Here is an 18220-nt window from a genome sequence, read left to right on the forward strand (position 1 = left end):
TGTTTGTTATGTTGGCCTTGGCTCTCCCTGACGTTACACCTCAGTCTGAACCCAAATCCCATCACCAGTATTAAATAAACCTTCTAAAATTACCATCTTGGCTCCTCCTTCTCTATCCACATTTATGTTCGTCCCTTCAACCCCCTAGACTAGCCAGGGGACGTAACATTGATTTAACGTTTTTTAACCTCCTTTTCTGTTTCATGACCAACTCGTTGATTTTCTTATTTTTCCTCTTTTTTTATAGGAGACAGCGGTTTGTCCATCACTTTCAGTTTATTAGTAATAAAAATCTTCATAAAAACCTTTAATTAAACTACTTTGCCTTCATGTCTCCTTTTTTCAACCCGGACACTACTTGTTACTTTCCCCACGTCCCCTTGACCTTTTAGGGGAACATAAAAGGGTCACAGCAGCAGACGACCAGACAGAGTGTCAGCTAAGAACATGCCTGCAGGGAAACGCAAGACTGTAAGATTCATAAATTCAAAGAAAAAAATAAAATCAAACAGAAAGAGGCTGACTCGTGTGACTGAATGGGCACAGAAAGGAAATATTTAGTCATCATAAGTCTCCAAATGTTGAAGCGAACAGCAGGCGAGGTCCTTGTTTGTCATTCATAGCTCAGAAGTGACAACCACACGGAAAGTTTCCAGCTCACTCACATTTTTACGGCTAACTTCTCAATCTGTCATTTTAGGTGGCAGCAGTGAGGTTTCACAGCTGCTTTTATTAACCACAAGTCCCCATTTTAGCCTTTAATGGTGCATAAAAACATGCACACACACACACACACACACACAATGACGGCCGCTGAGAAAAATCAATCCAAGCTGCGCGTTGTTGAAACGACCGTTGGTGGGACCGTTTAGCCGGCTGTCACAGCTTCACTGAGGTGTTTAACAGCTCAGACGTGGTTTTAATATTAATGTTAGAGATTCAGTTACAATAAAATGTATTCATAACAGTATTTTTAACGGTTTCTAGGCTGAAGCATCCTTTCAACACGCTGCAGGGTTTCTCTTCTTTTTTGAAAGTCCTCAAAATAATATTAAGCTGTCATTTTACCTCTCTGTGCAACTTTATCAACACTGTGTTATGTCCTTTTAATGCTTCAGTAATAAATCCCTGTTGGGGCAACTGAGATTTCAGTGGAGATGAAACTCGAGATGCTGGTTTTTGGTAATCCAGACTATGCAGCAACGTATGAATGACTAACATCATCTGAGATGTTAAAATTACAAGAAATGTTTCAGTTCATAAAGAAAAAACTCTGAGTGTAATCGTAACGATGGTTTTATACCTCTGAGGAGCCAGGAAGTGACAGCTAACAAAACAAAACACATTTCTGATGAAAGAGGAACCAGAACAAAGTTTCACAAAGATCCACAACAGCAAAACCTTTCAAAATAAAATGCACAAAAGACAAACAAAGACCTGTAAGAATCACGGTTTATTCACATATTATAGTTAGATTAATAATTCATTCCATTAGTAATGCATGTAAACATTATTACATTAATAAAGATCCCATGTATGTAGGAGTTAGAGCCATAGCTGATAGGTAGATGTTGTCCCTGGTTAAGCTTTTAAGGTACAACACGCTAATACAAACCAGGAGCGTCTAAGAAACAGAAACGTGCGCTTTAAGGTGCTTATTGTAAAAACTCTGCGTTTATAATGAACTGAAGCTGTTAGTAGAATTTAACGAAGTAGCCGCTGTGTCTCTATGTCAGCATAGTGTCTCAAACAGATATTATCTCGAGGTAAAAACATGGCTGGGCTGTCCTGGCTGACTTTGACATCTAATACTTTTATTTCTGGTGTTTTATTGTGAAGCACTTTGAGATTTTTATCTGTGAAACGTTTGACATGAGTCAGTTTTACTTACTGATGTACTGTAATATCAGTTTTTGTGAAAGAATAGTGTGGTGAGTTAGTTGAACCTTTACTTAAAGGCAGCTCTTTAACAGTAAACCCTCATTTACAATGGCGGCTTGGCAAAGGGGAAAAAAACAGGGTGGAGCCCCCTGGTGGTGAACATTTCAGTTAAATTTTGCAGCGTTTTTTGTTTGTTTTTGTAGTTCGTTCCCTCGATAGTTACCACTTTAATGTCTTTTGTTACCTTGATGTGTTTCTAAAAGTTGAGTGATGAGGAAACTGATAAATATTTGCAGCCTTTTATCACTGATAAACCTTTACTAAATATTTCTGATTATTTCCGGGCAGACTGGATCTCCACAGCTGCATCTCCGCCTCTCCATTCCAGCCAAATGCTGATAAAGTCATCTGCACATCAGCATGGCGCTCAACAGGCCTATGAGGACGGTGACAGGCACCAGGAGGAGGGCCACGTACAAGAACCACGGCTCTGGGTACACGCCTGAAATCAAAACGCACAAAACCCTTTGTGTGAAGTTTGATCCCATTATCAATAACACACGAGTGCAGTGTTGGAGTCCTTTTTCCAGTAAGAGCATATTTCTAGAAGCTTAAACGACAAACTCACCATGACGCGCTGATGAACATGTAGTGGACTCATTTTTATCACCTTCTCCAACTTCTGAAACCAATGAGAAAAAAACCTTTCACGATTAAACAGGTTTCCTCTTCAAAGATACACATTGTACATGAAATCGGTTTAAACCCCTCAGAGTGAACGTCAACATAGGGAGAAAGAAAGAAAGACCTTTCATGGACTTTATGTCCAAAAAAATCTGTACTGTGTTGAAGAGACAGCGCCTGAAGTTGTTAGAGAGCCAGGCTGTACTTTTGTGTAATATCAACGTTGTACCACAAGATGGCGAAGTGAGTCAGTCAGGCTAGTCGTTTAGGTAAGCATGCTAAAACATACCTGTAGTTACTTCTTTCCTAGTCTTTAGACACTTTACTTACATAACCACTGAAGAGGTTGAGCAAAGGGGTTCAAAAACTTGCTAAATTTACCATAAGGTAAAAGTAATAGTTTCTGAAAAACATTTAGTAAATCTACAAAGATTTAATGGCCAGTTTATGAAAAGAAAACTTGTGACTATATGAGAAAAAATGTCAAATTTATAAGAAAAGCTACACCAAAATAAAATAAAAGCAGACGACCTGCTGTGCCGTCGGAAAAAGCACGACAATCACATCATTAAGGAATTATTAGCTCATGTTCATTCAACGAAGTCATCTTAACTACAACAATATAACATGATATATCACTAAATTCACAATTTAAATTAAAGTAAGAAATACCAAAAACTTTAATAAACTGTAGAAAGTATAAAGTCCAGATTTCAGACACACAGCTGCTGTGCCCCTAAAAAACATTTTAGCTCATCTTTTAAAGAAGCATAAGCGAACAGAGTCGTGCAAAGAAAATCTCACACAGAAATTCAGGATTTTTCTTATTTCCTGTTAAAAAAATTTCTGTAAAGCTTAATTTTTACTGTTCAAAATCTGCAGTGTCATTGATTCCTCTCAGGAGGACGATGATTAATCTGATGATTGACTCAATCGGAGGTCACTAAAAGCTCTCATTTCTAGAAATATGGACAAATTTATTAAACCCCCCAAAATATGAGTATCCAGAGTTGGGACCAGGAAGCAGAGTTGCAGTCTTACACGCCTCTCTGCAGCTTCTCTCCTCCTGCTACCCCCCCAAAAACCCATCTCCATAGAGACTGTGTCAGCTTCCAAAAAGACAAAAAACAAACTAAAAACCAGCAACAAACAACTTAAACATAAACAATCACAAAGAAAGAACAATACAGTATCCACATCTGAACCAAAGAGTAAAACAGTGAAATGTGGATTATTAAATATTAGGTCTCTCTCCTCCAAGTCTCTGTTAGTACATGACTTAATAATTGATCAACAAATTGATTTACTCTGCCTTACAGAAACCTGGTTGCAGCAGGATGATTATGTTAGTTTAAATGAATCAACACCCCCGAGTCATTCTAACTACCAGAAATCTCGAAGCACAGGCCGAGGGGGCGGTGTGGCAGCAATTTTTCACACCAGCCTATTAATTAATGAAAGACCCAGACAGACTTTTAATTCATTTGAAAGCCTGATGCTTCGCCTCGTCCACCCCAGCTGTGAAACTCAGAAACCAGTCTTACTTGTTATCATCTATCGTCCACCTGGGCCTTACACAGAGTTTCTGTCTGATTTCTCAGACTTTATATCTAATTTAGTTCTGAGCTCAGATAAAATAATTATTGTGGGTGATTTTAACATCCATGTAGATGCTAAAAATGACAGCCTCAACATGGCATTTAATCTGTTATTAGACTCAATTGGTTTCTCTCAAATGTAAAAGAACCCACCCACCACTTTAATCACACTCTAGATCTTGTTTTAACATATGGCATAGAAACTGAACATTTAACAGTGTTTCCTGAAAACCCTCTCCTGTCTGATCATTTCCTGATAACATTTACATTTACAATAATTGATTACACAGCAGTGGAGAGTAGACTTTATCAAAGTAGATGTCTTTCTCAAAGCGCTGTAACTAAGTTTAAGAATATAATCCACCCACTGTTATCATCTTCAATGCCCTTAGACTCTTTTTCTCCAAGTGATCTTTCTGAGTTAACTTCAATAATTACTTCCTCCAAACCATCAACGTGTCTTTTAGACCCCATTCCTACAAAACTGCTCAAAGAAGTCCTGCCATTAATTAATGCTTCGATCTTAAATATGATCAACCTATCTCTAATGATCAGCTATGTACCAGAAGGCCTTCAAGCTGGCTGTAGTTAAACCTTTACTCAAAAAGCATCTCTAGACCCAGCAGTCTTAGCTAATTATAGGCCAATCTCCAACCTTCATATCAAACATCCTTGAAAGAGTAGTTGTCAAACAGCTAACAGATCATCTGCAGAGGCTTATTTGAAGAGTTTCAGTCACCCTTCTCAATCACTATGTGTTCACAGACCTCTCTGCACTGAATCACTCTTGTCATTAATCTCTGTCTCTCTTCCACAGCATGTCTTTTGTCCTGTCTTCCTTCTCTCACCCCAGCTGGTTGCAGCAGATGGCCGTTAGCAGCAGTGTTGTGATTTGGTGCTGTATAAATAAAATTGAATTGAATTGATTACCAGACAGGTTGCTGTGGAAGATGCTCTTTGTAATCACGTCATCCCTCAGGTGCAGCTGGCACTCGTATTTCCCACGCGACCACAGAGGTACGGTCTCAGAGAGAGTGACGTACGGCAGAGCGGCGTCGGCGTCTCCTGGAGCTGAGGTAACATTTTGGAGTCGACGGCCGTTGTGAAAAATGTGCAAAGAAAATCCAGCATCCCGCGTCACGCTGACCTCACAGCCTAGCATGCAGGGAGCGTGTTTGGTGACATTAAAGACCGTGGCGCCTGAAACAAGAGACACACGTACAGCACGGTCATAGACACATATTTTTATAAAATTCTTTCAGAAGTTCGGGTTTAATCACTGGAACCAGAAGTATTTAACATAAATAATAAATGTATTCACTAATTAAAAGTTCTTTTTCAAACAGAATATCAAACAGGATGTCAGCTCTAGTTTAATTCCTCTTTCATGTGAATCTTTTTACACAGGTCGCCTTTCCCTCATTGTTTTTCTTTCTGTGTTTTTTACCTCCATACTCAGAGCAAATATTTCACAGCTTTTCTGCAGACTGCTCTGTAGGTCTGCAGAGGAAACTGTTCACGTGCACGTGCCACAGAGGGCTGTTCTGTCCTCCTGACACGGTCTAATGTAATCTAACCCCTGACCTTTAACCTTAAACCTCCTCTCTGTCAGCCAAACTCTGCAGAACAAGAGTCAGTAGATGTGAATACTGTGAAATGTGACTACGTTTGGTCGCCCATGTGAAGCAATAAACAAAAAAACAACAAATCTTCTGCCTTGTATTTACCGTAAACCACAAGGGAAGTTGTGTCCCCCTTCTGCCTAAAATTTCCATTCCTCTCTGTGTGAAGCGAGAGCTTGCACCGGTACTTCCCGCTGTCAGCCCACTGCACACTTTTCAGAATCATTGACTTGTTTGTTGACATCCCGTTATTGTCCAGAAGGGTTGCACGGCTATTGTTCGGGGTCTGTGAGGGGATCAACCGTATGAAATCAGCAGCCATCTCATTTAATTTCCACCAGTAGAGGATGGGCTGGGACAGGAGCTTCTCATCTTGCAGCCGGAGCTCACAGGGCATGATGATATCCTGACCCAGAGCTGCAGAGAGCACAGCAGGCTGGTGAACAGTGACCAAAGAGAAAGCACCTGAAAGACAGCCAGTAAACATGAACTGTCAAAAACAACTTTATTGATATAGCACCGTTAAAAACAGTGTTTACAACATGCTTTAAAAAACAGGAAGTTGTGATGTCATGTCCAAGAGCAGTGTGACACAGAAATGCCCTCTTCCTCTTTAAACCTGTGATTGGTTGTGAATACACTGACAGCAGCACAGACACACAAACCAAAGACCACACTGTTTTATTATTTGTGGCTGTGGTCATCACTGGGCTATTTTACCAACCAATGTGTAGCTTCATACAAAGAACCACTTCTGTCTTGTGGTCATGGGAAAGCTGGAGTGCAGCCTTCTACCCAAGTTTCATACCTCCGTGTCTGATAAACTAGTGCGGCTGAAATTCACAGGCTTTACAGTAAGTATGTGACTCATGAGGGAATGTTTTAAAACTGTTTCTCTGCAGTTACTGGATGCAAAGGTTATAATAAGGAAGGGTCAGCTTTAAACGGAGTCAGGGACAAAACTTACAGTACTGGGTTTTTCCACATTTTAAGTTTCTGTTTAGTGAGCCACTCGAGGGCCACTGTTGTTTCAGGGACCCAAATGCACAAGGAGGAGTAGCTGCCCTTTTATTGAGGCTGATGCAGAAGACAAAACACTAGCAAAGTCCAAAAGATCAAATCCAAGCAGGCATGAGGAGCACAACTGAGGAGCATAGAAGACGTGTTGACCATGCAGGAAAGATTGGAGGAGGTGTTAGACACAGGAGAGAAAGGCAGGTGAAACTAATCAAGAAAATCAGAAACACAAGGAAAACTAATGCAAGGCATGAAAATATGAACAAATTTCAAAGTAAAACAGAAAATAAGGAGAAGTTAGATCGACAAGAATACTAACGCATCAAAGACAAGAGGAGATGACTGAAGCAAGACATGAAGGAATCCAAAACAGAAACACGGAAAATCCTAGAAGCAAATCCAGGTCGCAGGAAACATTATGGTTTGGTTTAAAACACATCCTTTAACAACAGCAACCTTCTTAGTGGAACTTTCAGTTTCATCCATTAACTCCAAATCACAACAACAGTTACCTCGACGTGTTTTATATTGTATGTAATTAGAACTAAATATCAGCAACAACCCCCTATAAACAAGCACTTGGTGACCGCAGGAAGGAAAAACTTCCTTTTAACAGGAAGAAACTTCTGGCTGCAACTGGTTGAGTGAGAGTAGAGATACAGGACAAAAGACAACGCTGATACCTGCAAATTATTAAATACAGTACAAACACATGACAGGCAGACTCATTCCAAATGACATCATGTATGTAATGAGAACAGAGGAGGCTGTTTTATCTTTAAAATTCTTTACTGATATAAACATTTAGTCTGTATTGATGGTGAGAAGAAGAGGTGACATTGCATAAAAGTTTTCCTGCAGATGAATGAAGGTAAAGTAGAAACCAGAACAGTCGTGAGGGTCGCCTGCTGGTCACGCTTCAAGAACTTAAACAAGAAGTGACACAGAGGAATTTTCTTTAAAAATCCCTGAAAGAAGAACTTTGGGAAGACGTTATTTTTAGTGGATCTGCATCGTTACTTGCTTCTATTTTCACTTCCCCCAAAAATATGTACAGTGTACACCAACATTTCCCAACAGCCAAATTCAAGCGCAAAAACTGTTGAAAGTGACAAAAACAACCAATCAGCATAAACATAAACAACAAGTTACTTTTCATATTCTAACTGAAGAGACCGTGATGCTGGTACAGCACTCTCCTTTATGTCTTTGTGCATAACTGAAGTTTAAGTCTGGGACCGGCATCAAAAGCAGTTTGGAACAACAACTCTTCTTGCTAAATGTTTCAGTGAGAAACATTAGCTTTCATCCTCTTACAGTTATAGGAGTGGTTAACCTCTTAATATGCACCAACACTCTTGTGTTAGGGCTGGGCTGCGTTTGCCTCACAATCTAAACAAAGATAATGATGCATATTTCTCGTGGTTCTCAGCGTCCTACTGGTTGTGCTTTGATATAAACACCAAGCTCCGTTTTTTCCTTACATTGCATTTGTGTCTTTGCTCTCTATGAGAGACCAGTGCTTGGTCTTTCAATGAGTCTTTTAACAGATTTGTAGCTCATTAGAATTTAAACTGCTGGCAGTCAGTCAGGAAGTTCACTGAAATGCTGAATGTGTGTAATTCCCATCACAGCTGCACAAGTGAAACTTTCTAATCTCATCTGATCTGAGCAAGCTGTGTTTTTCCGAAAAACACACCGAAGCAGAAACACACCTCTATGCTGATGATACTGATATTTATGCACGCGCTCCCTCTGTGCTGCGGGCAGAGCTTCAGACTGAATATCACTCACAAACGTAAACGCTCACAAAGCGAAAACATTTATGGTGTACTCGAAATCTCATCTACAGCACTGTGCTGACTTAGCAGTTTTACATCTGATACCAAAGGGTGTACAAGTATACAAGAACTTGAGAATATGGATGGATGACAAGCTTTTCTTGAACTTGTTTCTTTTAACCCTGTGATATGTTATGGTGGTTTATCTCGTCATTCAGTGTTCATGCCTTTCTGTCTTTAATTAAAAGTCTCTTCATTTTTCATGAATCGGGTGGATTATCATCACAGACTGTTCACAAGAAACAGTGCGGCACATGTGTACCTGTGAAACAGTCTCAGCTACACTCCCCCAAACAGTTGCTTTTTAACATTTCTGGCTGTTTGGAAATCGTTATGTTCGGGACTGCTGCTAGGTCAGCACACTGGCAGCAGATGGCCCCGCCCCTCCCTGAGCCTGGCTCTGCCGGAGGTTTCTTCCTGTTAAAAGGGAGTTTTTCCTTCCCACTGTCGCCAAAGTGCTTGCTTTTTGGGTTTTTCTCTGTATGTATTATTGTAGGCTCTACTGTACAATATAAAGCACATTGAGGCGACTGTTGTTGTGATTTGGCGCTGTGTAAATAAATTTGAATTGAATTTCATATTTTTTAATGTAATGTACTTTGCAGAAGGATCTGATCTGGAGCTTATATCTATCGTTGAATTTAACCGTCTCTAGTATCTTGTCTTTAAGCTTGCTGCTACCTTTGCTGGTCAAAGAGATTTGATCCCAGCGGCACTTCCTTCTTACATACAGGTAAATATAATAGATAAAAGCTGACGTGTTTATGTGGCTTAAAATGACAACTTTTGAGTTTGTCTTTTAACATTAGCTGTTAGCTTAGACAGAATGAATGAGTGTATCCCTGCATGTTTGCTAACAGCTGGGATTCTGATTGTTTTAGGAGGCAATTCAGTATCTGACACAGCATTTATGTTACAGTTACCTTTAACATTGAACATGTAACAGTTTAGAACTGTCCACACATTTGTTAAGGTTTTGAGACTGTGGTCATACAGGCTTCAGCCACTCATTGATGATAAGCACCATGTCTGTACCAACAAAACTAAACGATTCCAGCATGATTGCATTTTAATTTGTGAATTGTTGTTGTTAAGGTTTACTTTATCAGTTCCCGAGAAACTATTACATGTTTCAGCTGGTTGGCACCTGCAGAAATTTTACATCTGTTTAAACCACAGGAAGAGGTAACCTCAATACTTTGTGTTACTTTGTCATCGACATCTTCAGAGAGGAAATGGGTCAACTAAAGTAAACTCTTTGCAGCTCCTTAAAAATATATTTTTTTAAAGAGTTCCATTCTGAAACAAATGCAGAGAAAGATTCAGAGAATGAGCTCTAAATCAAAAAAAGAGCAAGCTAAGAAGTCACATAGATTCATTCACTACAAGCTTTTTATGTGAATAATAAATAAAGTTAGAAAAAATGGGTTAACTTTCAGTTTGGCTGAAAATTAGTTCTGCCCCTCACTGCAGAGGGAAAGATCATAAAAAACATATGCCAGACTCTAGATGTTAGAGTCCATGATCCAAATTATTCTCTTTATTCATGACGAGCTAAGATGTCTCCATTCAGGACAGACTTTTATTGTGAAGGGTCACATTTCTGCCGGTATCTTTGAGGTTTAACACTGAAATGCTCGCAGCTTCTTAAATTAATAACAACACAGAAGCAACTGAAATGTCACATTGCCAGAAACCAAATCAGAAATACGTTTATGAATATTTCAAGAGACGGTTCAAGATCCTCATCACAAAAATAACACAAAATTTAACAAAATAAAACAAACATGTACCTGAGACCACAAAGCAGAGAATAATCCATGATGTCCTCCCCCACTTTGACAAATTCAAGCTACGATGGCGCTCACACGAAACAGCGCTTGACATGTTTCCTGACTGAAACCACAGGATAAAGATTTCCTACTGCGAGAGCGCGCAGATTAAATACTCCAGGGTGGGGGGTGTGTGTGTGTGTGGGGGGGTCACTTCCTCCCAGCATAACGAATCTGTGTGGGGTACAAAACAAAGCAAAACGAGTTTTGCAGCAGGAGGTTGCTGCCCAACATGTTGATGAAATCATCTCTCATCAGGGTCCAGTGAGTTTCACGATCAGCCTTTTTCAGCCTTTTACACGTTTATTTGGTGTCATGAAAATTTTACAACGTCAAACTTCACTTTTCCTCTGAGTGTTGTTAGAATGTCTCAACCATGTTGGTGTAAAGGGTCAGTCTGATGCACAGGAGCAGATCCACTGACAGTCTGCACCTGTTGGCTGCACACTTTGGGACTGACTCCACTGTATATGTTTGTAGGTTCAGTTTTAAAGAGTAAAATGTTGGAAAGTGTACCTGGTGTCTCAGAGCTGTGACTCCCAGAGGTGGGACCAAGTCATTGTTTTGCAAGTCTCAAGTAAGTCTCAAGTCTTTATCCTCAAGTCTCAAGTCAAGTCTCAAGTAATGTCAGGCAAGTCAGAGTCGAGTCTCAAGTCACTGGTGTAAAAGTCCGAGTCAAGTCACAAGTCTGAAACTTTGAATTTCAAGTCCTTTCGAGTCTTTAAAAAACCCCCGAAAAAAAGCATGTTGCAGTTATGCTAAATGTAAATATTAGACCATGTAATTTTAAAATCTGTGTTTTTCTCAACACATGACAAAATAGTGAACTTAGAAAATATACACAAATTGTGAAATTGCACCTCTTTAAAATGCAGCTCAATTAAACCTAGCTCCAAGAATAATTTTCACCGACAGTTCTGAGATAAGCTGCATGTTATTCTTGGATGCGGTTGTAGGACCAGCTTTAAAATCGCATGACAAAAATATCATACACATTAAAAAAACTGTATCACCAACGTAGCCTGGACAACATTTGCTAGTTAGATGAAGTCAGCTATCTCATCGTAGCATATTTATATGCATATTTATAAGCATACGGTTCTTGGAGTGAGTGCATACACTCATGAAGTTTAGTAACTTCCGGTCACTGCAACAAGCCCAGGTACAGTTTACCGACGGATGGGTGCAGGACCTTGAAATGCACCGTGTAGAAAGTAAAGACCATCGTACGTATCATAAGTTTACCAGTCTCACAAATCGTCTTCATAAATACACATTCGTTAACCGTTTATAAATAGGACCTTTGAGCTCAACGGTAATTAATTAGTAGTAGAAATAATTTCTGGTACCCATCACAGAAATGTAGCAGTGACAACAATACTGTATGCTGTAATCGTACTGGACAATTAGTGATACAAAACAACTGTTTTATCCTGTGAATAAAAGTATGTGTTTTTGTCAATGTACCATAATAACAGAAGCGAAACGCAATATTGTGTCAGGACAATTCACTATTTATGCACAATAAATAAAGGAGCATAGCGCGACAATTTCTGTTCAGCGCCAGACTTGCTTGTAACCTATATCACCAATTATGTTAAGAAAAATGACGCATTAACTACAACAGCAGACTGACCTTCGTGTAAATGCTTGGAGCAGACTAACCTGTGAGCTGGAGTGTTCTGGGACGTTATATTTGATCTTTGAATGGCTGCAATCCAGTCGCGTCTTTGTTACTTCGGAAACATGGCTCGAACAATTTCTCTTCAACGACGTAATCCGATAACAACCGATCTCTTTACCCGTCGGCTTCCCGTGGCTGTCATGCGACCGGCTATTGCAGTTAATAATACAACAGCTTCTTGACATTTTTGTGTTTCTTTTTATCGCTGTGTAACTGATTTTAATTGAAAGCCTGCGTGCGCTAGTACCGCTTGCCACGAGTTCCCAGAATCCTTTGCGGTTCTACCCGTGAATGACGTCACATTTTCAATCTCTATATAATATGCATGTTAAATTTTATATTTGGGGTAAAATATCAAGTCTTTTCAAGTAAACCGGTTCAAGTCCAATTCAAGTCCCAAGTCATTGGTGTAAAAGTCCAAGTCAAGTCACAAGTCTTAGAACATTTTTTCAAGTCAAGTCTAAAGTCATAAAATTAATGACTCGAGTCTGACTCGAGTCCAAGTCATGTGACTCGAGTCCACACCTCTGGTGACTCCTCCCACCTGCAGGACTCGTGTTTTTGGTTCTCGTGTTTACTGGTACTGTGATGAAACAGAGGGAGGAGGAGGACGTTCCCATTAGAGGATGTACACAAGGATGCATCTTGTATCAGTTGTCACAGCCAGGCGAGTTTTTTTTTTACTGTAAGCTGATGGTTTCTCTGTGTTTCCTGTTTCTGGCACATTTCTACTCAACGATTTGCACAAAAAAGTCCCCGGCATGTTTGTACTTAGCAGTGCACACACAAAGAGAGACTGTTTTTTCTACTTCTCTATTAATTTTCTTTCATTGCATTGTTGTTTCAGATTCTCAGAAATGTTCCCACACTGTTCAACGATTTACAGACGTTTCATTGTTTCTGTCATGAAGCAGTCCTTCTGTATCAGAGGTACGATGGAGGAGAAAACACTCCCTGGAACAGCTGGAGTGATGTGTGATCGGCTCTTCACTCTCAACGCTGAACATCCAGCTACACATTTCAGGCAGCCCAGAAAGTTGTTGGACTTGGAGAAACATGCTGATCTTGGATGATACGTGTCGCACCCGCTGCATCCGCAAAGCCACCAGCGTTGTGGAGGACCCCACACACCCCTCACACACACTCTCCATCCTGCTGCCTTCTAGCAAAAGGTACCAGAGCATTCAGGCCTTCACTGTCAGACACTCAGTGACTGGACTGACACACATTCATACACCAAGTTGATTTTGCACATTTCTATTGCAGTGTTGTGTCTGTATCATTGTGTTCTGTCTTTGTTTTGTTTGTTTTTTGCAATTTTTTGCACTTCAACTTATTGTTAACATCAAATAGTAAAAGGACTGGTGTTTGTAAAGCACCCTTCAGCTGAGCACTCAGAATGCTTTCTGCTGCAAGTCTTGTTCTCCCAGTTACACACCTGCACAGACATACACACACACTTTAATTTACAGCATGTCTAAGTACAATCAAACACTCAATGGTGTTGACCATTACGTATTATTCATCTCTGGCTCTGTCTTCCTCCCCTCACTCCAACTGGTTGCAGCAGATAATCCCCCTTCCTGAAACTGGTTCTGCTGGAGGTTTCTTCCTATTAAAAGGGAGTTTTTCCTTCCCACTGTCAACAAACGCTTGCTCATAAAGGGTCACATGATTGCTGGGGATTTCTTTGTTTTTAGTATTGTGGGATCTTTACAATATAAAGTACCTTGAGGCAACTGTTGTTGGGATTTGGTGCTATATAAATAGAACTGAAGTGAATTGTTGAACTTTAAAAGCACCGAACCCAAACAGCTTCCTCCAAAGCAGACCTGGCAACAGGAAGGCACTGAGCTCAAACTCAAACAGCTGGTAGTTTGGTCAAATCATGCTCTTACTACAAATGAACGGCTCTGGAGTTTGTTTGGAGTTTGATCGAGACCATCATCACTAAAACATCTCACCAGATTACAATGACAGTATTCACGTCAGAGCTTGATTTAAACAGAATGAACAAGGCAGGTATAAAAAAACACCCCAAGAGTCATAGCAAGGCATTTTTACTAAAAGACTAAAAATTCAGTCATATTATTGTCTATGCCTACAGCTCTTGAGCTGTATGCGTTTCAGACTCAAACGTGGGACGTCTGACTAATTTACAAAATTTGCAAATTTGTAAATTAGCAAATTTACAAAATGGTAACAACGGGTGTTCAAAAGTTTCTGATGAGGATACCTCAATCTGCCTCAATACCCGAGACTAAAACTAACAATAAAACACTGAAACATACAAACTAAACATTTAAAAAGAACAAAATGAACAAACACACTCTGGAAACTATCTGAAGCTGAATTAAATCAAAAAGTCAGAATGGTGATTACAAAAACTAATAACTCTGCCCGTTCATTCTGGCACATGAACACTAATGAGTTTCGCCTCGGTGTGGCACGTGGGGTTCACCTATCTCAGTCCTCACACAGGCACCGCTGAGTCACAGCTGTACTTTTCCATGTCTCTCCCACATACATACATTTAGCCAACAAGTTGAACCCTCGATGGAAACTATACATGCATAACTAGCTCTGTGCGTTTGCAGAGGTGTGAAGACCACTCGCTCTTGAACAACTTTTTTAGCCACTGACAGTGTCGGGCTGCCTCTGCACACCTACCTGTGGTTAAGACATGTAAAAAAAACACCAACTTTGTACTCAGGCTTTAGAAAATGTTAAAAAATGTGTTAGCTGTGTTTCCATACTGCTTCTCCAGTTCAAACTGGCCTGTTTCTCACTGGTTCTTACAGATCTCAGAGCAAACCTCCTCATAGACTGTATATAAAAGATGGACAGAGCCAACTTTAGATCAACTGTTGGTTTGTGAAGCCCAGTTTTAAAGCTACAGCTTTATAATTGTGACTGCTAACATTATGACCTGGACAGGAGGGTGGACTGCAGTGTTATTGGCTAACACTAGCTAGCTTAGTTAGCAAGTTGCTTTTATATTTTATTATTAGACAAAGATCACCTGACTGTAAAAACTGCAGTTTTAAAATGATAAACCACTTATTATGGGAATAGAGGTTATCCAAACCTACCTGGCCCTGTGTGAAAAAGTAATGATAACCTAATAAGTAAAAGAGCCTCAATCAAGAATTTACAATACCTGGCGATGTATATACATACATACATATATATATATATATAAAAAAACCACCCAGCACGCCCCTGCGGGCGGTCAATCCTTCAAGCTCGGGTCCTCTACCAGAGGCCTGGGAGCTTGAGGGTCCTGCGCAGTATCTTAGCTGTTCCCAGGACTGCGCTCTTCTGGACAGAGATCTCCGATGTTATTCCCGGGATCTGCTGGAGCCACTCGCCTAGCTTGGGAGTCACCGCACCTAGTGCTCCGATTACCACGGGGACCACCGTTACCTTCACCCTCCACATCCTCTCGAGCTCTTCTCTGAGCCCTTGGTATTTCTCCAGCTTCTCGTGTTCCTTCTTCCTGATATTGCTGTCATTCGGAACCGCTACATCGATCACTACGGCCGTCTTCTTCTGTTTGTCTACCACCACTATGTCCGGTTGGTTAGCCACCACCATTTTGTCCGTCTGTATCTGGAAGTCCCACAGGATCTTAGCTCGGTCATTCTCCACCACCCTTGGGGGCATCTCCCATTTTGACCTCGGGACTTCCAGGTTATACTCGGCACAGATGTTCCTGTACACTATGCCGGCCACTTGGTTATGGCGTTCCTGCTAGCATCTTGCACCCTGCTGTTATGTGCTGGATTGTCTCTGGGGCATCTTTACACAGCCTGCACCTGGGGTCTTGCCTGGTGTGATAGACCCCAGCCTCTATGGATCTTGTACTCAGAGCTTGTTCTTGTGCTGCCATGATTAGTGCCTCTGTGCTGTCTTTCAGTCCAGCTTTGTCCAGCCACTGGTAGGATTTCTGGATATCAGCCACCTCCTCTATCTGCCGGTGGTACATACCGTGCAGGGGCCTGTCCTTCCATGATGGTTCCTCGTCTCCCTCCTCTTTCTTGGGTTTCTGCTGCCTGAGGTATTCACTGAGCACTCGGTCAGTTGGGGCCATCACTCAATACTCACTCAAACTCATCACTCAAACTCATCACTCATAACTCAATGGGGATGTGGCGTACAACACTAGAGGCCAACTCCAAGCCAAGGAGATGCTCTGTCCCCACTGCTGTTCTGCATAGGCCTGAACCCCCTCAGTGAGATCATTAACAAGACTGGCTACGGATACCGACTACGGAACGGAGCAGTTGTCAGCCACCTCCTGTACATGGATGACATCAAGCTGTATGCCAAGAGTGAACGAGATTCACTGATCCACACTACCAGGCTATACAGCAATGACATTGGAATGTCGTTCGGACTGGAGAAGTGTAGTCGGATGGTAACAAAGAGAGGGAAGGTAGTCAGAACTGAGGGGATTGAACTACCAGAAGGCAACATTGCAGACATAGAGGACAGTTACAAGTACCCGGGCATCCCACAGGCAAATGGGAACCATGAAGAGGCCGCTAGAAAAGCTGCAACCACCAAGTACCTGCAGAGGGTCAGGCAAGTCCTGAGGAGTCAGCTGAATGGTAAGAACAAGATCCGGGCCATCAACACGTACGCCCTGCCCGTGATCAGGTACCCTGCTGGGGTAATAGGCTGGCCAAAGGAGGAGATAGAAGCCACTGACATAAAGACAAGAAAGCTCCTTACCATGCATGGAGGGTTTCACCCCAAGTCCAGCACCCTGAGGCTGTACGCTAAGCGGAAGGAAGGGGGCCGGGGACTGATGAGTGTCAGCACCACAGTCCCTTCCACCGGGGTTACTTGCGTAGTAAGAGAGCGTTGTTGTTTGTTTTGTATTTGTTTCTGTCACAGAAAATTTGTTTTTTTAGAAAAGTTATCACAAGGTTTTTGGGATAGGTATCTCATATTTACTAACTCCAAATTTCAAATTATTAAGTCAAACTTTGAAACTTTGAGTTTTTAAGTTGGCACTTTGAGTTAGTATCAGTGGCAAATTTCGAATTACTCAAAGTTTTGAGTCAGTACGTGGAAATATTGAAATATGTGTCTCGAAACTTCGAGTTTTGATTTACAGGCAGCATTTTTTTCTTTTCTTTTTTCCTTTTTCTCGGTTGGTGTTTGTAACGCTTACACTCTTGGATTATAGGTGTGTAGCATAGCACTCAGCAGCAGACACAACTCTGGTAAAGTTAGACCATATTCAGTATCAGGCACTACGAATTTGCACAGGTGCATTTAAAACATCTCCAACAGCAGCTTTACAGGTGGAGATAGGAGAGATGCCATTGGGACTGAGAAGGGAGCAGCTCATACTTAATTATTGGGCTAATTTACAGGGCCACGGGCAGGATCACCAAACGCATGAAGTACTTAAACCTTGCTGGGAGAAAGAAAGGAGGGAAAGGAAGAGCTTTGGATGGATTGTGGGGAGACAAGCAACAGAATTTAATCTGGATCAGTTAAACATTAGTCACAGAGTGCCGTTACCAGCAGTACCTCCATGGCTACTTCCTGATGCTACAGTAGACTTAACATTGTTGAACAAGAAGAATGAGGATAAGGCATTTGCTTTGAACTCTCATGCGGTACAGGTTTACATTGACCAATATTATAGTTATGTTCAAATATATACGGATCCCTCAAAAAACACAACCGGTCAAACCGGTGTTGCAGCCGTGGTCCCAGAGTTTTTGGTGGAAATGGGTAAAAGGATTAGTGATGGGCTTTCTGTGTACACTGGGGAAATGATCACAATATTATTAGCTGTTCAGTGGGTGGAGGACGTGAGACCATTACATGCTGTCATTTGTTCAGATTCAAGTTCATCATTGGTCAGTCTGCAGCATAGTCACTCAGACAGTAGAGCAGATGTTTTGGCGGAAATTCAGCAGTCACTTTTCCAGATACGCATGATGGGACTTGCAGTCGTGTTTTTGTGGGTGCCAGCACACTATGGCGTATGGGCGAATGAAAAGGCAGATAGAGTTGCAAAGGAGGCCGTAAAACATGG

The 18220-nt window shown here is 41.1% G+C and overlaps 1 protein-coding gene across 1 annotated transcript; it reads right to left on the bottom strand.

Moving 5' to 3' along the window:
* Positions 1-1479: 1479 nt before the first annotated feature.
* On the bottom strand, positions 1480-10531 carry LOC146659963 (uncharacterized). The gene is made up of 5 exons (XM_085421933.1): positions 10437-10531; positions 5891-6250; positions 5094-5363; positions 2510-2563; positions 1480-2383 (listed from the first exon to the last, which is right to left on the bottom strand). The coding sequence occupies exons 1-5, from the start codon at positions 10528-10530 to the stop codon at positions 2286-2288; spliced, it is 876 nt and encodes a 291-aa protein (XP_085278059.1). The 5' UTR covers position 10531; the 3' UTR covers positions 1480-2285.
* Between the last annotated feature and the right edge of the window lie 7689 nt (positions 10532-18220).

This window comes from Rhamphochromis longiceps, linkage group LG11 (assembly GCF_057381845.1).
Source record: "Rhamphochromis longiceps isolate RC_006_pf linkage group LG11, R_longiceps_female_GT1.1, whole genome shotgun sequence".
In the NCBI taxonomy this organism is placed as follows: domain Eukaryota; kingdom Metazoa; phylum Chordata; class Actinopteri; order Cichliformes; family Cichlidae; genus Rhamphochromis; species Rhamphochromis longiceps.